General features: G+C 32.0%; 1 protein-coding gene across 1 annotated transcript in view; it reads right to left on the reverse strand.

Annotated features, from left to right (window-relative positions):
* The window catches only part of LOC126742388 (retinol-binding protein pinta-like), a 29,571-nt gene continuing 4,229 nt past the window's right edge, over positions 1-25,342 (reverse strand). The window contains exons 3-7 of the mRNA XM_050449037.1: positions 15,446-15,602; positions 15,134-15,386; positions 14,972-15,085; positions 14,814-14,916; positions 1-213 (exon numbers count right to left, since the gene is read on the reverse strand). Of these exons, the coding sequence (XP_050304994.1) occupies positions 65-213; positions 14,814-14,916; positions 14,972-15,085; positions 15,134-15,386; positions 15,446-15,602 (776 nt within the window). The 3' untranslated portion in view covers positions 1-64. The remainder of the gene's footprint in view (positions 214-14,813; positions 14,917-14,971; positions 15,086-15,133; positions 15,387-15,445; positions 15,603-25,342) is intronic.

Raw genomic sequence — 25,342 nt, forward strand, 5'->3', positions numbered from 1 at the left:
TTTGGATAAAAAAAGGCCTTTATTAGAACCTCTTATAACTACAATATTTATTATCAATTAGATTTTAATCTACTCCGATTTGTCTAAAACTTCCATAGTACCCCAACACGTCATCGTTTTCTAATTTCGAAGGCCTTTTGGATTCGTCTACTTTCATGTACTGGATTTTGTCAAACCTTGGCTTCCATTCACGTAATTTTTCAATCCAACCCTCTGGAAAAGAAAGAAAAAAAATTAAAGTGACAAGTTTGCTAAAAAGATTAACCAATTATAAAAAAATATTCCAGAAAATAATATAGAGTGACCTGTTCTAATCTATATACTTCAGATTTAAGCGTAATTCACGATATTTTAGTGCCAATGACGTCTATTTTGAAGGTTAAGGCTATTTTTGAAAATAGACAAAATTCTTATAAATGTTATTCTATTTTTGTTAACGGATTCGAATATCTTTAAACCATCATAAAAATTTATAAATAATTTTATTCGTAAAATTTATCGGCTTTCTGAATTTAGTGTTAAAAATAGGAGTTTATGTTAAAAAAAATGCCATTTACTCTCAAAGTGCATCTCATCCACCAACTCAATAAATATGTCTGGACTGCCAATTCAATGAAAAGTAAATGACCACTACTAGGGGGCCGCCATTTTTCGTGATTGTGTCCTTTCGATGTTGGTCACTCTGATAAATTTCAGGTGTGCCAATTGTAGGGAAATGAAACATTTAAAGTTTTTTGAAGGTTATGTTTAAAAAAACGAAATAAAAAGTTACATTTAGTTAAGATTAGATGCAACAAGATAGTCTGAGTATTTTTCTTGTACTTTACGAATTTCGTTAAAATTTATGAAAGAAAGTAATCCTCACGTAAAATCAGACAGAGTTTTAATTAACTTGATATAAATGCATGCACTTAAAAATATTTGTTTTATTATTCTGAGATAAATTTGAATCTTATAAATCCTAATACCATGAAAATGATGGTCTTCATTTAAATTTCTGCTTGTGTTTACTTAACAAATTTAGTTTAGAAAGAAAATAAAAGAACGCTTTTATTTTCTTTCTATTTTTACTTTACTACTTCTACTTTCCTTCTATAAACAGAGTTTCTACATTAATAGGTACAACCATCTATAAAAATCAAAATATAGATGATTTTATAATTGTTTGTAATTAGTAAAGGTTCATACAAGTAAAAATAAATTCTATATATTATTCTATAACAAACAACACTGACAGTCAATTCACAATAATTCGATTTTAAGAAACAGTGAACCAAATACGTTTAAATAAGGATACTGATAGATTATCTATGTATTAAATAAGGAGGAAGCTATATCTCTTGATGCAGACCATAGCTGTATTCGATTCAACGCCGGTTTTGGTTCTGGTTGACAGCTATTTGACGCTATTAACAGAATATTATTTAACGTTTTTGGTTACAAATAATGACGTCAACGCATAACCAATACCAAACCACCCGAATGCAATGGTTCTGCTGTTTTGTTTTATTGGTTATGGTTCTTGCTATATTTGTGTTATATTTTAAATATACATATTGGCATGGGGTAATATTAAAACTTTACTTTTAACTTTAATGCTTCCGGACAATGTGGCTGATTCTTAACTCTTTTTATTGTTGCAACATCAACATTTTGAGAATTTATACCAATCTGAGCAAAGTGGCCCGTCATTGCCACCTGTCTTAAATAGTCAAGTGTATAATCATCATCTAAAAATTAAAAGCAAAATACCTACTAATTTAAAGGGCTATTAAATTTCATAAGGGTCCGGTAAAGTTATGGGACGTCTAAAAACCAATTTTTTTTTGAAAATTTTTTACATAGAATGTTGAGTTTGAACATTTTATTGATAAAAAAGTGAGGTCGATTGGAAAATATACAAAATTTTGGAAATTATGAAGGTTTTTCTACATACGTTAAATACGTAATTATTGCCAACTTGCACAAGGTTTTTTAGCTCTTGATTTTGCTATAGTTAAAAAATATATATATTGGGGCAATTTTGGAACTTTTTGGGGGTTATTATTGTAAATTTATATAATTTTTTATCGCTTTGTACCCCTTTTAATTACATATTTTGTAATGTACACAGAAGAAAAATAAAACAACCTTATTGACAAAAATGGTAGTGGCTTCACTATGTCCTCAGTAGTATTTTTTGGTTTTGTCTGGAACACTTTTTAGTTGAATGGGTTGGCTGTGGACTCAATTTTAGATAATAAAGGCATAATATAGAACTAGATTTTACATTACATGAACAAAACACATTTATCAGGTGTTAAAAAATTGGTATTATTTATTTAAATTATTTGATATTTTATGTAATTTTATATAATAAATATACATTTTGAAAAAAAAACATAATTTAAGATATTTAATTATTAATAGGTAAATAATAACGATGAGGTTTAATGTACATTAACTTATAGTCAAAACAATAAATATCTTTAAATTCATTATAGGCATTAGGAATTATAAGCACAAACACGTTCCAATCCCTTTTTGCAATCCCAACTCCACATGTACGCCAACCACACAGTCCCATGTGAAAAAATCTTTTTTTTAGACGTCCCTTTAACTTTAACGGACCCAAATAAATTATTGAGTAATAAAGGCCCTGAATTTAATTCTGCAGTGTAGTATCCGAGATTAATATGATGTATGTATGATGTTTTTATTTACTTTAATAAAAAGAAATACCAAAAAAGCTACCAGTAAGAAGTAAATGGCAAGTAGAAATATCAGCCTCTATATATATGGACTTATCGTTAATTAAAAATCTCGTGTTTACAAACAAATCCAAACCAAATCAGATAATCACCTCGCCGGTCTGGTTCGAGATATGACAGACCAAAAGTTAACAATGACGTCATTAAATATAAAACGAATACGGTTGTTATCACTTTGGTTAACCGAAACCAGAACCAGCGTTCACTCGAATATAGCTCATACACCCAAGAGTGTCGCTTACAAATCGCCAAAAACTAGGCAATCCGCTATACTCACAATTGATAATGGTATTTGGAATCAGTCATATCGAGTTTTCGTGTTGAGATTTTTATGCCTCATTTTGGAATCCCAATGATGGTTTAAAAACAATGTCAATAAAAAAAATAAATTTAAGCCATATTTTAGCGAGTAAGCGCCTTACTCGGTTGCCTTCGGATATCTTAAGTGTTACGTCATCATATAATACTAAAAATAATAATAATAAATCGTTTATTTGCCCAATTTACAATAAAGTATTATATCTTAACTAGATACAAAGATAATTAATATCATATGCTTTAAGATTAAAAAAAACAAAAATCTTAACCATAATATGGAGGAGACACAAAAAGGGGGCTAAAGGCAATTTAAGAAAGATTCGTGTTTAATCTCCCTCATGAAATAAATTATAATTTATTTTTTGTTGCATCCAAAATAAATTACTAGGTATCCTCCAACAAGTGCGAAATATCCAATAAGCTTTAATATACTCAAAACATATTTAATAAACGCGACGATCTCCAGATATACCCATTCTATTGCAATAAATATTTTTTGTATTTATGTTTAAATACGCTTGTTGATACATTTTTAAAGTCCTCAGGAATCTGAGGTAAATCTGTAAATAAATATTATAAGAAAATGACCGCTGATAAAACATAGTAGTATGCAAAGGCGGATAAATTAGACCTCTATGCCGGAGATTCAAAGAATGTACGTCAGTTCTATAGCGAGTTACAGGTCAACCAAATAGTCGTGGCCTCTGAGAATCGGGTGCGCGGTAGCAAGACCCCCAGTCCAGCTGGAGAGCTCATTTTTACTTGTGCGTTCGGAGTGTTTAGAGAGTTTACATCGGCGTATTAAAGTTAGTTGTTAAAAATTTAAAATAGTGACCTTTCGTTCGTTTTTTTATTTTAAAATGCCTTTTACAAGTAAAGTTACTTTTTCGTAGTGTTGAACGGTCAAAGTCGTGAGATAATTAGTAATGTATTGAAGTTCATGCAAGCAGAAGCAGTTGCTGGTGAAGTTAGTATTCCTCTACAAAAGGTATGTTTTTAATTTTTTTTTCATAAATTTTCTTTTGATTTCAAATAATGATAAGCTTTTATTATTTTTTGGTAAACTTTAAGAATTTGACATTTCTAAATAAAGCTGTCGTTTAATTTATATTAATATTTTTGCAAAATTTGTATTATATAACTCTTGTGCATAAACAAATTTCTATAGGATATTGCTCTTTTTTGCATTAAATTTAAAGTGCTGTATTAAGTTGCCTGGCGCTGTTTTAAACGTTGTTTCTGTGTGAAAAACTGATTCTTATTATCTGATCTTTTATCATTGTAATTAAAAAAAATGTTTCTATAAAATGATATAAGATATGTAAATATTCTATCGTCACCTAAAATAAAAAAAAAACTAATTTATTTCATAAAGGAATGATAGTGGTAAATTTTTTAAAAATATGGAAACTTTAACACTATTACAGCCGAAATTTATTTTTTATTAGCTTGCACCCTGTATATTACTTCTATGTTCTGCAAGTGTGATACATCTTTAAAAAGAAAATTAAAAGGGCTTTAATGGAAAATTAAAATATGGCAGACAGATTTTTAAATAATAATTTCTTTTGAAGGTTCAAGACCGTGTTGCAGCGGCAACGGGCGTTTCCCTAAGGAGTATTCGCAGAATTAAGCAGGAGGTAACCCAAATAGGAGGAAACAGGTGAAGCAACAATGTTTTCAACACCCAAAAAAAGACGTCAAAAGAGAAAAACAAACACCCTTTTTTTGACGGCGCTGATTTAGGAGTTTTGCGTAGAACCGTAATAAACCATCACGTTAAAAACAATCCACAGCAAATTTGAAGAAGACACTGGCTATCATGGATGTAGAGAGACTTTGCGTAAAAGTATCCACAAAATTGGTTTTCGCTGGAGAAAATTTAGTAATAACCGGAAAATATTAATGGAACGTCAGGCTATAAGATTGCTTAGAATAGAATTTCTGAGAAGGATGCGAGGTATAGAGAGGAAAATCGCGACATAATTTACATGGACGAAACGTATATTCATGCCTCCCATATGCACTTAAAAGGATGGAGTGATGAAAGTTCAGAGGGGATCAAAAAACCTATTGGAAAAGGACCACGCCTTATCATAGTACACGCAGGTGGAGAGAACGGATTTATCCCTAACGCATACATAAGGTGGAAATCAAACAGCACAAGTGGCGACTACCATCACGAGATGAATTTTAATAATTATAAAAAATGGGTAACTGAAAATCTTATTCCTAATCTAAAACCAAAAACTGTAGTAGTAATTGACAATGCTCCGAATCACAATAAACAAGCAGAAAAAATACGCACATCTTTAACGAAGAAAGTGGAAGTGCATGACTGGTTACAATTAAGGGGAATACCTTACGATGATAATATGTTAAAGCCACAACTATACAATTTAATAAAGCAGCATAAGCCGAAATATAAAAAATATGAAATAGATGAACTCTTTAACGCAAAAGATCGAGGTATTACGGCTCTCTCCATATCATCCCGATTTAAATCCGATCGAGTTGGTTTGGGCTGAACTCAAAACATACGTGGCCAAAAAAAACATAAGTTTTAACTTCAATGAGGTTATAAAATATTGTGATGCCTTTTTTGAAGAATTCTCTGCCGAAAAATGGAAATCTAGGTGTGAACGGGCCAAATGTTTTGAACAGGAATATTTAGAAAAAGAACCAACCATAAACCTAGTTGTCGAGCAGCTGATAATTATACTCTATTTCAGAAGTGTGTAGAGTAATAAAACCTCATTAGGTATGCAAAAGTGGTACCTGGTGATCCACCAATATTTTATGCCACTACCTTAGTTGGGTATTAGTTTCAATGTAAAATTATTCTTTCTTTTCGTTGATTGCAGGTAGTGCCACCCGGTTTTGGGTCAATTTATGAGTTTTGCTCATTGTTACCCACTGATAAACATTGAAAACGGTTCGCCAAAGGCGTGCAACTGGGACTTGTTTTTTACCTTATTATTAATGTACTTAAATGCTATTTTATTTTAGAAAGTTACTTTTGTTTAAATGGAATAATATATTTTTTTCACAAATTTATTGAACATAATATGTAGAGTAAAACAGTTGAAAATGTCACTTTTGGATCTGGCACTTTTTGAACAGTGTATAACAATTTTAAATTATAATAGATTGTAGTCTTCTTCGTCATCTGACGAACTGTCATCACCTCTTGACATTATAATTAAAGGATCGACTGTCTGATCGATGAGGTTGTCAAGATCCCACATTTTGTCCTCTTGCTTAATTACATGCTGGACTGCTTTTCGCCAATTCTCTGGTGTCGCTTCCGTAATGGCTTGATCAAACAGTAGCTTAACATCTTTCATTTTAAAAGTCGTGTTTTGTCTTGCTACAAATCCTTTTACCTGCGCCCATATCAGTTCTATAGGATTTAGTTCGCAATGATATGGCGGTAAGCGCAGTACAGTTATATTATATTTTTCGGCTATATCTTCCACGGCGTATTTCATGAAACGAGTTTTGTGTAAGTTTGCTATTGCCAGCAGTTCTTTTTTTATCAAATTTGCTTCAAACGTAATACCTTTTGCAGTCAGCCAATCGATAATTTCTTGCTTTCTCCAACTTGAAGTTGGCGTCTTCTCTATTCGCCGTGAATGATAGCTTGCGTTATCCATAACCACCACCGAATTAGCCGGAAGAAATTTTATCATTTTACCAAAATAGTCCTCGAAAACGTCTGAGTTCATGTCTTCATGGTAATCTCCTGTGCGAGTCGACTCAAAGGTTAGCAGACCTTCTTTTAAAAATCCCTCTTCGCTTCCAATATGTGTGATTATAAGTCTTTTTCCTTTTCCCGAAGGTACTTTAATACCCGTAAACAGGCCTTCTATGAAAGCTTGGCGAGCACTGGTTAAATTTTTGTCTTGCCACATTTTTTGGACTATATAACCTTCGTTAATCCACGTCTCATCAAGATAAAAAACTTTCTTTTGCTCCCTGCGGTACTGCTTGATACTTCTCAAGTATTGTCGTCTCCAACAAACAATTTCGTCGCTCTCCAGTAAAAGTGCTTTGCGGTTATGCTTTTCCCAGGCAAAATCCATATTTTTTAAAGTTTTCCATAAAAGTTTTCTACTTATCAACGGAATACTGTCATCTCGGCCAAGCTCCATTAAAATTTTGTCTAGGGTGGGTATTTCCTTTTTAAAATAAAAAGAGTGAACTTTTCTTCGAATTATACATTTAGCATTTTCATCAAGGACTTTTGTAGGTCGTCCTGGCTTTTGCTTGGGAGATTCCACTTGACCTGCTACTTTTCTTTCCCGCAACAATTTGAAATTGGTGGACTTTCCAATTCCACTCATTCGAGAACATTTTTCAACAATTTCTTGCACAGTAAAACTAATCGTGTTTTATGCAATCATGTACATTAAAAATAATAACTTTTTCACTCAGCGATAGTGAAGAATTTTTAGTACATCTTTTCGTTAGACTGAATACCTCCATTTTTTAAATATTGGGATAATAATATTGTGATTTCACTACAGCGTAGCAGTGACTACTAACGTTTAAAATATGATTTAAAAGTATTTATAGTCTGTATATATTACCTGACCCCATTTTTGCATGTTACAAAGCGTTAAAAGATAGGTACCTACCTATACAAAAGGATTAAAAGTATTTATTTAGTATTTAATCTCTTTCAAAATAAAGGCATTTAATCTGTGAAAATTAAATTCATAAATATTATAAGTACCTGCGCCTATGAACTGCCACGAAATGTAGCCAAACAGAACGGAATTCCCCAGTTTATTGCTCTATACACTTCTGAAATAGAGTATAACTTGGATTCAACGAATAGTGATACAGAAAGTGACACTGAAGATGATGAAGATAGCGAATTGTCTGGAATAGAGGAACTTGACGAAGATGATGGATCACAAAGCTTAACTGTTGAAGAGGATAGAACCTATTTTAATTTATAAATGTTTGTTGTGTGTTCATAAATAATATTTTATTTCGTGAATTTGCATTTTATTTATCATCAACCACCCTGTATATAGTTTTAAATATTTTTGTAACTGGAGAATAATAATGTAATAAAAAACGTGATTGGTTTACATATTTAAAAAAAAAAAAACATTTTTTTAAAATATATAAACCAATATAGTAAACGGATGTTTAAAAAAACACCTACAAATTAATATTTAATATAAAAAAGTTTTTTTTAACCTGCGATGGCGTAGTATTGGACGCCATCTGAAATATTTATATAAAACGAATGTTATTGTAAATACTTAACCAGGTTTTAAAAAAAATCACATTATAAGTCTGATCACTACTACTATTCTATCTAAAACTTATTCGATATACTTTCTTTGCGTGCCATGCAACATTTGTAAAAAAATATACAATTGTAAATATTTAACTGTTCGTATGCTGTACATATAAATATACCATTATTTTATAATAACTAAATAGTAATATGTAATTAGTAATAAGTATTATTTCACAAAGTATATCAAATATTTATGTAACCAACATGAACAAAATATGCAGGGTGTAAACACAGCACATCCTGCCTAAAGTATTAATTTTCTATTCTTCGTCTCTGTTGCACACACTGGCTTTTTCACTCATTCGTTTGCGCATCTCAGAGGCCACGTTTATTTGGTTGGCCTGTAACAGGTTTTATTTAGAGTTTAAGGTTGTGCCAAGCACAAGAAAATAACTTTAAAAATTGCGGGAAGATGGCAACTTTCCTTATTGCCGAGAGACACTAAGGAGATTACTAAAATCCAATGGATTTTATTGGCGTGAATGCCAAAATAAAAGAAAAATGTTGATGGAGCGTAATATCTTAACTCTAAGATATAAGTACCTTCGGGAAATTCGAAAACATCGGCAAGAGGGACGAAATAATATTTATTTGGATGAAACATAGATAGACAATGACCTGACTTTTAAGAAGTTGGCAGAGTAATACCGTTTCCGGAGTCATTAGTAATATAAAGTCCAGTTCAGAGATCTATTAGAATCTTTGATGTGTCGCAGATGCCGCACTAACTAGTCCGTGCGCCTATGTCATATTTATTGTTGCATGATATATATGTTTAAATGGCAAAATTTTATATTGCCTATCTATAAAATCATTTTAAATATAAGTATAACCCCATGTTTTATACTATTTTTTATTTTTCTTTTGAAAATGTCAATTTTTAGAAAGAAAATAATATCACAAGAAAATAATATAGAAAATTGACCGCGGACTAAAATCCAAGCATCTTACAAAATACTTTAAACACTTCCAGCACTCACAGACTTGTCACCTCTTTTTAGCCAGTCTATTAAACAAAGATAAAACACCTGCGTTCTGGCGATTCCTACTTTATGCTGTGCAAGTGATTGTGTATCTCTCTCTATCCCACAGATTTTAAGAATTACGAGGCCGTACCCAAATAAATTTTTGGGCAGTTTTTGTATTACTTTCGACGTGTTTTTAAAGAGATCTTTAAGGATGGGTCTATCGCCTTTAAAATAGTTGTTGGATGGGTCTATCACCTTTAATAGTTGGGAGGGGGCCATGTGAGGTTATTATTTGATGTGTTTTGCCGGTTATGCTTTTTACACGTTTATGAAAGTAAAGAATTTAGAATTTGGCCTGTATTCGTCTAAATTTTTTGCAGTTTTTACTGTGAGGAAGTGTGTTTCTTTATTTGTGTTTGTGGATTTGTTTTGGTATTATACCTAAAGACCTTAAACTGTTTCGACCCTGGGAAAATAGGCAGGAAAATGTGGCAAATGAAGAGGAAAGTGTTTGTGCGGGCTTATGGAGACCGTGGGTGTACAAGAAAGACAATAACATTTGTGATAAAAACAATAAGAGTGATCTGGACAGTGATTTAGACTGACATAGTTCTGATAGTTCGTTTTCTAGTATTGAGGAAGCAAAAAGAAGCAAGGGAAGTAGAAGCTACAGAGGAAATCAAGCAGTTTTAAAACGTAATTGTTTAAGTACATACGCCAAATTTATCTAAATATCTATAACAATCTAAGGAATGATTCTCAGTTCACAAATGATTGTAGTGCTTTACAAAAAACAGCGTTTTTAACAGGGGTTCCCTATAGTACAATATGCCTGTAAAAAAAAGGATTAAAGACAGAATAAAAAAGGAAGATGCAGGACAATCAAAGGGACTTGACACGGATATTGCCAAATTGCTAAGGAAAGCTGTGTATTCTAAATACAAAAACAATGAGGTTCTGACCATAGAGACATCTTATCGGCAAGGGACAAACATTTCTCAGTCTCAACCTTGCGGAGATACCTGATAAAACTTGGATTTAAGCTTAAGATGGTTAACAAAAGAGCTGCTATAATGGAATTGTCAGGTGGTGTAAAGAATATTTGAGGAAAATTAAAAAAAATTTGGGAGGAAGAAAGATCCATATATTATTTAACCGAAACATGATATGATACATTTATGATTGATGTATGATTTCCATTCTCTGGGAAAAAAGTCCCTTTTTTGCCATAGTAAGAAAACCATATTTTTATTAATAAAACAAGTTTAAAATTTTGTTTTTTACAGCTTACTGCCCCTGTTTGTCCTTCAGTGACACAATAAAGACTGCTTCTTCCACCATTCTCTGGAAAATCTCTTTTTTGATATGGTAAGAAAAACACTATTTTTAATAAGAAAACAAGCCTAAAATTTTGTGTTTTTACAGCTTACTGCCCCTGTTGTCCTTCAGTGACACAATAAAGACTGCTTCTTCCTCCATTCTCTGGTAAAAACCCTTTTTTGCTATGGTAAGAAAAACACTGTTTTTAATAAGAAAACAAGTCTAAAATTTTGTTTTTTACAGCTTACTACCCCTGCTGTCCTTCAGCGACACAATGAAGACTGCTTCTTCCTCCATTCTCTGGAAAAAAAGTCTCTTTTTTGCCATAGTAAGAAAATCCTATTTTTATTAATTAAACAAGTTTAAAGTTTTGTTTTTTTCAGCTTACTGCCCCTGTTTGTCCTTCAGCGACACAATAAAGTATATATAATGTAATGCTTTAGTATCCATATGCTGATGTGCGAGATGAAGTTGGAATCCATGGCGGCAACAGAGAAACTGTTTCCTTCCTTAATGGAAGAAACTGCTAAAGAACAATGGCAAAAAAACAGAATTTAAAAAATTGTATTAACTTTTTGGGCCAGATTCAAAAGAGTGGGTAAATTTATAAAAGTATTTAGTATCCTCACTGTAGTTTTAGGATCCAGTATACTTAAAATGTAGTGTTTTGTATAAGATTTTTAGTTTTTAGTATAAGCATTTATTTTTGTTAATTTTTATCTAGTATCTCCTAATATGCATAATAGCTAAATACGAGGCAAACAATAATTATTAAATATTACATTCAGGATGTAAAGTGTGTTTTTGTTTATAAGTAAAACTTTTGTCTTTTACACGCATAAGATATAGACAGCTAGATGATTTTTAATGTGAAAGTTTATTTTAAAAAATATATTTCCAATTTTCTGACTACATAATTACTTTTTATCAAAAGAAGTTGGTACTAAATATAGAGTTGGGGGTTTTCATGAATATATTATTATAATAATATATCATAATATGTATTAATTAAAAAAAAAACTATAATAAAGGACATTGAATATGGCAGCCACAATCCCCAATAATAATCACCACCTTGTAAAATTAAATCTCAATTCCCAAAAAAAGGAAATATATAAAATTTGAAGACAAACCAAAAAATTTTACACTTTTGTGTCAAAAAGTAACTATTTAATGTACAGGTGCTCTAGAAAGCTAAAGATAGTGTCATTTGTGCTCACAGACTCACGAAAGCCAAACTGCTGAAGACTCAATAGGCCAAACCTATTTAAAAATGAAACCATCCTCACCTTAACGAGCCGTTCCACTATCTTGGCTAAAGTAGGCAATAACGCTATAGGTCTAAAGTTAGAAGGACAGTCGCGATCGCCACCCTTGTAAAGAGGAACAATCATTGCTCTTTTTAAGCACTCTGGGAAAACTCCAGACATAAATGAAAAGTTAATTGACTCGACCAAGACTTGCAAAGCAACAAAAGGTAAAACAGAAAATATTTTAAGAGAAAGCCCATCCCAACCTGATGAACTCTTATTCTTAATATTAACCATTAACTGTTTAAGCTCTTCTACACTTGTGGGGGCAAAAAAGAAAGATTCGGCTACTACCACATTGCTGAGATAGCTCCTGGGATCTATTTTTTGTGAGAGATTGACTGCAAGGTTACTAGCAATATCACAGTAGAAGGAATTGAGGACATTGGAATCTAAGGTACTTGGAATAACCAAGACATTATTTTTGCCCCTTAGCTCATTTAAAATCTTCCAAGACTCTTTTGCTCTGTTGGAGGAATTATTTATCCTCCTTTGAAAGTAGGTCCACTTAGCCATTCTGATTGAGTTTCTGTAAATCTTGCAGGATCTGTTATAATAATTTAAAAATGTTGCATTGTTCATAGCGTATTTCCTAATGTAAAAAAGGGAGCGCATTTTTTTCCCAGATACTCGTAAACCCTTAGTATACCAAGGTTTTCTATTTCGTTTCTTAATATTGACAACAGGAAAAGCAGTGTTAAAATTGTGTAATACTATTTGATGAAAGCTATGCAGTGGGTTAACAGTAGTCAGTAGTCAATACATTATTCCAACTTGACATATTGCAAAGCAAAGAGACTTGACTTGTTATAAGGGACTGATGGCGCTAAAAACTATACTCATGAAATTAGAATTTTTGGTTAAACTCATTTAACGTACTTAAATCTTATATTTAAATTAATTATTATCTTGCTATCAACTATCCTGAATTTCTAAGTTAATAAAACTAGACCCAAAAATCCCGACTAATAAAGTTTTAAATACAAATAAATTTTAAGGCCGGACCTGTGCAACTTTTCACGCTTGAGTTGCTGTGACTAGGGTCAGGCATTTAACAAAATAGTACGTGGGCGCATGTAGTCAAATTTTACGAATCAAATGTATAAATTCTTTAAAAAATGCTTAAAACATTTATTTATTTAATGAAATGATTAAATATCGCTTAGAATATTACTTTATGACTCTTTCCACATAAAATTTTGCAATTTAAACATGCATGTCGTGTGACAATACAAGCAACACCGGCACACGGACTATTTGCGGTACATCAAAGATTCTAATAGATCTCTGAACTGAACTATATCATCTCCAGGTAAGGAATAATCTAATTAATTAAAGTAAATATTTTGCTATATTATGTGGTCGTGGAATATAATTTGTAATATTTATAATGATGTTTTATATTACTGAATTTGAAACAAAATTTTAGGTCGACTCATAGTTGTACATGCAGGTTCTGAACATGGCTTTATTAAAAATGCCTGTTTAATATTCAAAGCTGGACTTGCTACGGGTGATTATCATGGACAGATGAATAGGGAAAATTTTACTCGATGGCTTGCTGAAAAACTTCTTCCTAACATTCCTGCCAACTCGGTTATTGTCTTGGATAATGCTCCCTATCATTCTGTTTAGGAAGATAAGACTCCAACCAAATTAGCTCTATAACAAGATATAGTGAATTGGCTTACAAAGAAAGGTTATTAATTAAATTGATATTTTGGTATATGCAGCATGTTTTGTACAAAATATAATAAAATAAGTCTTAATTTGTAGTCAAATAAGTCTAACTTTAATTTAAATATTGAGGTATGGGTCCTGAGAAAAAATACTATATTTTAGACATTTTATGTAACAACTTTACGATATAAATATTTCTTACAGGCATATATCATAACCCAAAAGCCTGGAAAGTCGATCTCTTTGATCTTGTTGTCCTCCATAGAGCCCCCACTGATCAAAAAAATTATGTGATTGATAGGATTATCAAGTCACATGGACATACCCCACTTAGGACACCACCTTATATGTGTGAACTAAATCCTATAGAATTGGCATAGGCAAAGGTTAAATATATCATAAGAAGTAGAAATATCACGGGAAATTTTTCCTTAACAACCTTAAAACAAATTATTGAGGAAGCAATTTTATTAATTTCCAGGGAAGATTGACAAACATTTTCCCAACATGTTAGAGGTGTTGAAGATAAATTTTGGGAAACAGATGAGATTATGGAGGAAATTGAACTCATTATAATTACTTTGTCCGCTAGTGATGACGATACCGACGACAGTGACGATGGTGACGATGATATAAGTGAAGAGGAAGATGATTTTGAGAATAAATAAAATTGAATCATAAACAGTGTATTTTTTCTTAGTTTTTTTTGTTTCAACTCATTGAAACGAAAAAAAAACTAAGAAAAAAAGTTGAGGGGTTGATAATATCAAATTAATTTGCTCCCTAGACAGCATTAGCGAAAAAAACGAAGGTGGCTATTTCGCATTGGATCACCCTGTATATCATGATCTCAAAATACCTATATGTATTTTAAAATACATACATCAAATACAAAAAAAAATAATAAAATTTTACGAAATTATTTTTTTAACTTTCAATACTTTATTTTTATATTATTTATACCATGTTTTATTTACGGCGGCGTTCCCCTTACCGATGCGCCGTAGCCGCAGAAAGAATAGCCAGACAGTAGGTCAGATCCGTAAAAAATTGTAGAAGAAATAATGATAATTCTTGTATTCTAAATTATGGAATGCACTGCTACCAGACACTAGTGAGATAAGTCTAAGTACAATAGACTACTTACCTCGTAACTCATCAAGAGACTTTTCTTCTCCCCCAATGTCTTTTGGAAGTATGGATTTATCATAAATTTTAAAAAGTCCTTCAGTACCGTTCATAATATGCATCTAAATAAAAAACAAGAAATAATTATAAGATTAATTTGAAATAAATATTTCTTACCCTATCTGCTACTAACTTTGGCAAAAATGGCTTAAAAACTGTATTAACTAAAGTTTCTAAACTGGCATAAAAATTGATTAAATAGACTGCTGCCACTCTGTTGGCGTAAACTTTCTACAAAAAATAATTATAATCAACATAGAAACATAATTTAAATTTTACCTCCACACAGGTTCCCAGTTTTTTTATAATCATGGGATTGAATCTGGAAATGTGCCCCAGTTTAACAGGTTCGCAGTCAATAATCAACGAAAAATAAAAAGATTTGTCTTCTTGAAGATAAATTTCGATTATTTGAATCAACTGAATCACGAAATCTTCATGGTGAAAATCTTCTGGTTTATACCTTGGGTCAAATTTGCAATAAACCACCCTGTGGGCTTCCTTTGAAGGTTTTGGAAGGGGAAAAAAATAGCTGAAATATCATATTAGGGTCATAATGTTATTCTTATAATAAAATTCAAGTTTTCTTACCAAACTTGTTGGGCTTTTTGCATTTTGGGAGAAAATGGATGTTCTTGATAAATATCGGGCATAAGATTTCTTATGGTATAGTACATGTCTATTTTTCTTTTCGCTTTTTCAATACTGAATTTACAAGCTACTATCGAAAATAATAGACCATTCTCAGCTAAAAAAGAATATTATAACTCTAATGAAAAAAGGGTATTTAGTATATTTTTTATTATTTTGTCAATACGTCAAGCGATATTCATCGGAATTAATTATTAAAATTATCCAATTTTTTTGAAAAAAAAAATTTAGTTACATTGCGCATGAGTTCCAACCGGTTATTAACTAGAATTCTACTAATAATCTATTTTTTTCTAATTAATTAAAATTTAATAAATAGGTTATTACAAAGTGCGGCTTTTAATTGTACCCCTCACTATTATCTTTTAAATGCATTTATATAAAAATTTAAAATTAGGTACACATCATTAGCCACCTAAATACTATTTTTTGGTACCTAGCTCATTTTGCAAAACTTCAAAACGGAGGCTGCACGCCATTTTGAAAAAAAATATTCAGTTATTACTTTTACCCATAGCAAAATGGCAGTCTTTCAAAATCTTATTTTTCGCATTTTTATTTATTTTAATTTTTTTTACTACACCTGTTCAGGTGTAATGTATTGTTATTTGTGGATTTTTTTTTGTTAAGGTCGTTAATTTCGCCATTCTAGTAAATGAAAGATATTAAGTTAATTTTTGAGGACCCTGTATAATGCTGAGTAAATTGGTCTATGAAAAGTAAATCATGATGGTCTCTTAGTGATGTTTAAAATTTGAGCCTTTTAAGAAATTAAATGGTTGAGTTAGTTATCAATATCAATTAGTTATCAAAACTAGCAATCCCCTGGTTTTTAACAAAAAAGACGCAAATTTTTTTTTCTCGAAAACCGCTAAAGATAGGTATAGGGATGTATTAATAAAAAATACTTAAGTCGAAACAGGGAATGAAAATATCTAAAAATATATATGGTATTCCATTTAAAATATCAAAGGTGTTGCTATTTTTCTATATAAGCGGCAACGCTGCAGTACTAAAAATCTTTTAGATCAATAGAACATTGTCTGTTACTATGGCTACCAAATTTTCAGAAAGATACTAGGTTCCGTTTTCTATATACGTGTATTCCTAACGTGCCATCAGTCGTCAATTACCCTGTATAAAACCCAAGCAACAACACACGGTAGTGAAATAAGCGTTAATTTTTTATTTACACCAGGTGTAAATTTTTGGATGAACTTCAACTATAAATGTGTAGTATGGTATATTGTATACTATTCAAAGATGTTTACAAAATGCGTTTAATGAAATGAGCTTCTAAGCAAATATACTTACTACCAACAAAACGTTGAATATTACATATATGAATAATATCCAGGGCGATTCTTTAACAAAAAGTAAGAAAAAAAAATTATGATTTCTTAACATTTTACTTTGAAAAAAAAAATTACGAATGGTGTCCATAAGGGATTTATTGTATAATATTATTTAATTTAAAAAAAGTACGCATCTTTCTAAAATATATTTAATTTTTTAAATTCTTGTTCAGTTTTGAGCAGCTTTGTATTTTTGATTTTTTTTTATTTGTATATCTTATTTAGTATAATTATGGTCTTTCATATAAGTACATACTATTACATTTCCTATGTTTCTCTAGATTTCCCTGTGTATGATATTCTATTATTACACTATAAGATATATACGTATATGAAAATTAAGTATATCGTATGTTACACAATGGCATATATATATGATATCGCAGTCATTTTATCACATATTTGAGGTGTACTAATCGAGTTTAAAAAATAGGTATGTAAATCTTCAATTCTTCAACACTTATTGACTTATCTTAAAAAACTAAATTTCCACTAAATTTTAACAGAAAAAATGATACAACTACTGTAATTTTCATAGCAATACGCCTTGCTTTCAATAAATAAAATAGGATTTTTTTCACATTATGCGAGAAAAGTAGAGATACAAAAACTATAGATTTTTGGTTACCTATAATTTTTTTAAAAAGCATTTTTCTCTCAGGCAATTATTATATGAAGAAAAAACTTTTTTCGTTACCCCACCCACTCTACACAACGTACCAGTAAGAAAAGGTTTTTAAAAATCATTGTTTTTTAAAATAATACGTATGAATAACAGCAGGTTTTCTCGTTAATATTTAATATAATAATACAGTTTGTTTATTTAAATTTGATATTATTATATATCTGTATATTTATAAATAATTAATACAAAAACATTGCCATTATATTGGATATTATGGACGAAAAACAATCATTTTTAAAAGGATTTCTTACTGGCAAATATTTTGGGTGGGTTGAGGGGGAAAGAGGGGGGGTAAGGGTTGTGTTGATGAAAAACAATGTTTTTGCAGAAAATATATATGCTATATTTATTTTAATAACACTATCTCTTTAAAAGTAATATAATTTTCTATATAAAAATTTCGTATAAAAATAGCATTATTAGATTATACAGGGTCCTGCAACAGTGCGTCGGTCTTCCATAAAGCCTAAGAAAAATAAGGTTAAAAATTTCTAACCTCTTAAAAAAATGTTGGGACCTGGGACTGGGATAGCGCATATCTGAAAAATATTTTGAAGTATACAGAGTGCTTCAAAAAAGTAGGGCGATATAAGAAGAATTTTTTTAAAATGGAATGCCATTTTTTTTATTTTATTTTTAAGACCGCCTTAGGCTATTTAGTATATGAGCTAAATATGGCTGCTTTGTGATGCGCAGTTTGACTGCAATAATTTTTTTTATTAAAAAAATCTAAAAATCATTACATCATTTAATTTCATCTTGATACTAGAAATGTCAATTTAATGTCAATATTGGACTTAATTGGGACTCTAGAATAACAGAGAATTACTTTGACTTAAATTGTTTCCTTCTGTCATATACAGGGTGTTCGTAGTTAGCAATCATATTTTACGAATTTCAAAGCTCCATTTCTCGCTTTTTTTTAATGGAACACCCTGTATATTTTTTATCCATTTAATGAAGATTTAATACATGAACATTTTTTATTATATAAACATATTAGCTATCTTTAGTCGTTTTTAAAATATTCACGATAATAATTAAACAAGCATATTAAAAATATTTATCATTTTATTATTATTATTATATTAAGTATTCAATATGTCCTCCGTTTTGTTCAAAACATAAATTAATACGTTCCTGAAAACTTCTTTCTACTTCATGTAGCATTTGTGGAGTTACTTGAGCAAACACATTCCGTATTCTCTGCTCCATATCTACTTCCGTCGTAGGTGGATTTTTATAAACAATTTCTTTTACAAAACCCCATAAAAAAAATCTAAATTTGTTAGGTCAGGTGATCTGGCTGGCCAATTAATAGGTCCATTCCTTCCAATCCATTTTTCTTCAAATGTTACATTTAAATATTCAGTGACATTTCGAGAAAAATGTGGAGGAGTTCCGTCCTGTTGAAACCACATTCGGTTTCTAGTAATTAATGGAACATTTGCAAGTAATCTAGGCAGTTCATTTTGTAGAAATTGAAGGTACATTTCTCCATTGAGATAACCATTAAAAAAATAGGGACCGATAATGGTGCTTCCAATAATTCCACCCCACACATTTAATGACCACCTATGCTGGTAGTCGATCTGCCGCATAAAATGGGGGTTTTCGGATGAATAATAATGAAAATTATGTCTATTTACTGATCCGTTTTTATAAAATGTTGCCTCATCCGTAAATAGGACAATATTAAAAAACGTGGGGTCATTTTGTAATTTATTTCTGCTCCAAGTACAAAATTCAAGTCGATTTTGCATATCCCTATCAAAAAATGCCTGATGTTCTTTTGATCTTTCATTTATTCCAACTGCTGCTCCGATATTTGACTGACTTAGGTGAAGATCTTCGATTACCGTTAATAACACATCTAACTCTTGCTCCTGATTAGTAATAGGCCTCATTCTATCTTGCTTGGGGTAACAAACGCTCCCTGTCTCCACAAATTTTGCTAGTAACCTTCTAAAAGATTTTTCTTCTAGACATCTTCTATCAGGATAGCGCGCCCCATACATTCGAGAGGCTAGGAGGCAATTCTTTTTAGATTCCCCCAACACAAGTATTATGTCAACAAGTTCGTCTTTGCTAAAATGCATTTTATAAGTATGCAATTTTCGTTCAGATTAGATTTCTGAAACAAAACTCCAAATTTCTTTTACAAACAAAGTTACGATAATTCAAATAACTGAATACTTAAGCTGATAATACACATACAAAAATGATATTCTCACCAAAATGTCAAAAATTTATTTAGAGAAACAGGTGAAATATTTTGCTTGGCAACAAAAAAGATATTAAAATACCTATTTTGTTAAGAATGCAGATTTCCTGGTTCTTATTTAAACATTTTATTATCTACGGATAATTATCGTGAATATTTTGAAAACGACTAAAGATAGCTAATATGTTTACATAATAAAATATGTTCATGTATAAAATCTTTATTAAATGGATAAAAAATATACAGGGTGTTCCATTTAAAAAAAGCGAGAAGTGGAGCTTTGAAATTCGTAAAATATAATTGCTAACTACGAACACCCTGTATATGACAGAAGGAAACAATTTAAGTCAAAGTAGTTCTCCGTTCTTCTAGAATCCCAAATATGTCCAATATTGACATTGAATTGACATTTCTAGTATCAAGATTAAATTAAATGATGTAATGATTTTTAGATTTTTTTTTATAAAAAAAATTATTGCAGTCTAACTGCGCATGACAAAGCAGCCATATTTAGCGTATATACTAGGTAGCCTAAGGCGGTCTTAAAAATAAAATACAAAAAATGGCATTCCATTTAAAAAAAATGCTGCTTATATGGCCCTACTTTTTTGAAGCACCCTGTATACTTCAAAATATTTTCCAGATATGCGCTATCAGGTCCCAAAATTTTTTTAAGAGGTTAGAAAATTTAACCTAATTTTTTTAGGCTTTATGGAAAACCGACGCACTGTTGCAGGACTCTGCATAATATGGAGGAAAAATAGTGATATTTCAGAAAAAATTAATCAAATATCTGCGGTGTAGTAATCGAGTTTAAAAACTAGATATGTAAATCACGTGTCAATTTTTTAAATGCCGAAATTTTTTCCCTTTTGTCAACAGAATAGTACATGATATACGTATATATTACCATTTAATAAATATACCATGACCACATACAACTGATAAATATACCAAAATACAAGATTTACTGAAAAATGCTCGAATATACAGTGCCTTTCTTTAATGTACCCCCCCCCTCTTTATTTTTTGAACGGAACAATTCAAAATATTAAAACTTGAGGTAATACAATTGATATACTAGGTTTTAAAAAAAAATTGACAGATGAAAATTTCAAGATGGCTGCTGGGCGCCATCTTGGAAAAAAAATTAAATGGAAAGGGTGAAATTTAACTTGATATATCGAATAAATACATTAAGTTTGATTGAGAAGATGCTGGAAATGGTTGCCTTGAACTTCTTAACACAAGAACAGTCGGTCCGAAATCTCATACCAAACATTTTCAAATACACTAACATCGATATTTCTACAAATATTCGTTATTGTCTGTCGTAAATCCAATACTGAAGCCGGTTCAGTTTCGTATACTTTTTGCTTCAAATAGTCCCATAAAAAAAAGTCTAGAGGTGTCAAATTTGGCGAGCGAACTGGCCATTCCACAGGTCCTCGAAGGCCAATCCAACGACCGAGGAAATTGTTATTTAAATAGTTCAATATTCCTGCCCAAATGTTTCTTTCTGGATTTTTTCCGGATAATGAGTATGAGTTTACCGGAAGACGAAGAATTAGTGTCACTCCAATAACGACAATTTTGTCTATGAACATTACCGTTGAGAGAAAATGTCCATTTATATCATCTCACTAATTATTTCAACTTGATTTTCTTCGAAATGGACGGACGTCCTGGGGGCTTTTTGTTATTTACACTACCAGTAGTTGTAAATTTAGATATGAGTTTCCGTAAATTTTAATGTTTTCTACAAATAAGATGATTTGGGAAACGAGCGTTGAAAACGCTTTCGGTTTCGTGGAAGTTACGCGTTGCACCGTAAATAAAAATCGCTTCGATTTTTTCTTACAATGGACAAGAATTCACCATTTTAAACTATCGAAAACTAAATGAGAATATTTTAACTGCACAATGATATTTATTTTCGTACTGATATTTTTGTCACTGTCAACAAAACAAAGTTTTATCTAAATTATCGCTGTCGCTGTGGATACGGCAGAGAATAACAATTATTTGTAGAGATATACATGTCAGTGTTTTTATATTCAGGTAATTATTAAATGTACCACCATTTTATAGTAGGTAAAGATATTGAATTTATATTCTCTACTCGTCAGGAGCTTTAAAATAATGTGCCACAAGACCACCCTTTCCATTTAATTTTTTTTCCAAGATGGCACCCAGCAGCCATCTTGAAATTTTCATCTGTCAATTTTGCTTTAAAACGTAGTATTTATTCATCAATTGCATTACCTCAAGTTTCAATATTTTGAATTGATTCGTTCAAACAATAAAGAGAGGGGGGTGGGGACATTAAAGAAAAGCACTGTATATAATGTATACAGGGTGTTTCAGAACTATGGGATCAAACTTCTGGGGGTTATTCAGTGCAACAGAAAAATTCATTTGAGTATAGGAACCCAGTTTGAGTATATGTCCATATGCGTCACTACGCCACTACGGCCCTAAGATGCGTTAAAATTTATAAAAAACATGAATTACCTAAATAGGATCTGCTGCATTTATTTTTCCCTTTTGTACATGATACCATAACAACAATTGTTTAAAATCACCGCTTATCAATGTCAATTTTTAATTTCATGTTTAAAAATTTTAAAGCTTACAATTTTTAAACATTTATTGCTAATGGAGAACTTTACCAATCAAGAATTGGCGGATATGCATTTGGCATACGGAGCAACAAACTGCAATGCACGAGCAGCATCGCGGTTGTATCATGAACGTTATCCTGAACGACAGCATCCTGGATACAAAAAGTTTATTGCGGTTCATCGGCGGCTCGCTGAGACAGGCATGTTTAAGACCAGGATGCATGATACTGGTGTTGCTCGAACCATAAGAACGGTCGAATTTGAAAAAGAGGTACTTCAGCGAGTTGCCAATGAACCATTAACTAGCACACGTGACGTCGCTAAGAATATGAATACAAGTAACGCTTCTGTCTGGCGAGTACTACACGAGCAACAACTCCATCCTTACCACTTCCAGAAAGTTCAAGGTATGACTGCAGCTGACTATCATCCTAGAGTTCAATTTTGTCGATGGCTTCTGGATCACATCGTTGCACAACCAAATTTTTTACGATATGTTTTATGGACCTATGGTATTTTTAATAGTAGGAATAGCCATGTTTGGGACGAAGTAAATCCTTATGCAATTTTTCCAAGAAAACATCAGAATCGTTGGTCTGTCAACGTATGGACAGGCATTGTTGATGATTATTTAATTGGGCCATACCTTCTACCGGCACGGTTAACAGAACCTATTTAGTTCTCCCAGAACTCCTTGAAAATGTTCCACTAAACGTTAGACAGCAAATGTGGTATCAGCATGATGGAGCGCCGGCTCACTTTGCTGTACAAGTACGCGAGTATTTGGCTTAGCGGTTTGGGCACCATTGGATTGCCAGAGGTGGAGCAGTTTCTTGGCCTCCTAGGTCACCCGATTTAACGTCGCTCGATTTTTTCTTGTGGGGACATTTAAAGTCTTTAGTTTACGAAACAGCAGCATTTGAAATCATTCAAAACGAGGATCAAATTTTTAGTGTAGTCCGCCGAAATCATGTGCGGCGTTTAAATCGGTGTATTGAGGTTGGAGAAAGACATTTTGAACAATTGTTGTGATGGTATCATATAGAAAAGGTAAAAATAAATGCATCAGATCCTATTTAGGTAATTAATATTTTTTCTAAATATAAGCGCGTCTTAGGGCCGTAGTGGCGTAGTGACACATTTCCGGACATTGGTTCCTATACTCAAATGGATTCTACTGTTGCACTGAACAACCCCTTTGAAGTTTGATCCCATAGTTCTGAAACATATAGTCCATTTAATATCGCGGTGCTGGATTGCGGCTAAATTTTGAAACGGAAAAAACATTTATTAGGGGAAATGTTAATTGATGTAAAGAGGCTAATTTTTTAAATTAGTTTGGTTGATACAGGGTGTCCCAAAAAAGCATGATACATTATTTGAACTTTTTTTTTAAATGGAACCACCTATATTTTTTTTCTGAAATGGAAGTGTCGTTTGACGCTCTCTTTAACGCTAAAACTGTTTTGCTCTAAAATGCAAAGTTTGCCTATTTATTAACAGTTTAAAGAAATTTTCACGAAAATCAATGTATCACTTAAATCTTAATATTTACCAAGGACGTTTTTTATCTTTTTGAAAAACCTATGTAGAGTCCTTAGCTTAGTTAATTTTATCCTTCGAAAGTCTAAAATTTATTTTCTTTTATACGCAGTGATATCAAAATCGTTACTCAAATAATGATATTTTCAATTAAATTTTGCGCTATTTTTTTAAATGGAACACCCTATATCTAGTAGCGCATTTTGATAGAGCATTCTTTTATCTTCAATTTGATACCAACAAGTTTGCCTTTATCTCTAACCGTTTTCTTAAACTTTGTTCCTAAAGGAAGAATAATACATTTTTTCATAGACATTACGACACCCACGAGGGAAAACAATTAATAAATATTTTATAGAATCAGAGTGACAAGCTATTTGTCACTCGATCTTGATCAAACATGGGACCACCTGAGTCATGATAGGGCGTTAGCCGGACGATGTTTACAATTTTCATCTTCGTTGTCGGATGTCGCTGGATACGGTACACCACGTCGTTGATTCTGGTGACCACATTGAATGGACCTTCCTTATCCTTCTGGAGCTTTGGTGACTTGCCCTTCATCCTCCGTGGATTGTATAACCAGACTTTATCCCCAGGATTAAAACCGGTAGAATTTGCCTTTATGTCATAACGCGATTTCATTTTGTTACTTTCTAGATGAAGTTTTTCCCGTGCTTGTTCGTGAACAATTTGTAAATGCTCTTGCAAATGGTCGACGTACTCCTCAAGGGTTTCAGACTTATGGGGTCTTCCAGTAATAATGTCCAAAGGTAAACGAAGTTCATCACCGTAGACAACTTTTGCCGGGCTTTTTCCAGTTGACTTGTGGATAGAAGAACGATATGCCAATAGAAATGGTTGTATACAGGTATCTCAGTCGCTTTGCTTAGAGTTTACCACCATCCTCAAATAGGTTTCAAATGTGCGGTTAAATCTTTCAACCATTCCATCAGACTGAGGGTGTAGTGGGGTTGTACGGGTCTTATTGATTCCCAGGAACTGGCATACTTGTTAGAATATTTGTGACTCAAAATTTTTTCCTTGGTCTGAATGTATCTCTCTGGGTACACCAAATCGACAAATCCAGTTCTGGAACAGCACTTCAGCTACTGTCGTTGCTTCTTGGTTTGTAATCGGATAAACCTCGGGCCACTTACTAAAGTAATCCATAGCAACAAGAGCATATCGGTTTCCGGAGCTACTAGTAGGGAAGGGTCCTGCTACGTCTATGGCAATTCGTTCAAAGGATGCACCAACAAGATACTGCATCATCTTTCCTCTTGTCCGGGTTCTTAGGCCCTTGCTTGACGAACACTGCTCACACTGTCGGCACCAGCGTTCAACATCTTGATGACTGTTCAGCCAGTAAAACCGTTCTCTAACTTTTGCCAAAGTCTTACTAAC

The sequence above is a fragment of the Anthonomus grandis genome, chromosome 11, assembly GCF_022605725.1.
Source record: "Anthonomus grandis grandis chromosome 11, icAntGran1.3, whole genome shotgun sequence".
Taxonomy (NCBI): domain Eukaryota; kingdom Metazoa; phylum Arthropoda; class Insecta; order Coleoptera; family Curculionidae; genus Anthonomus; species Anthonomus grandis.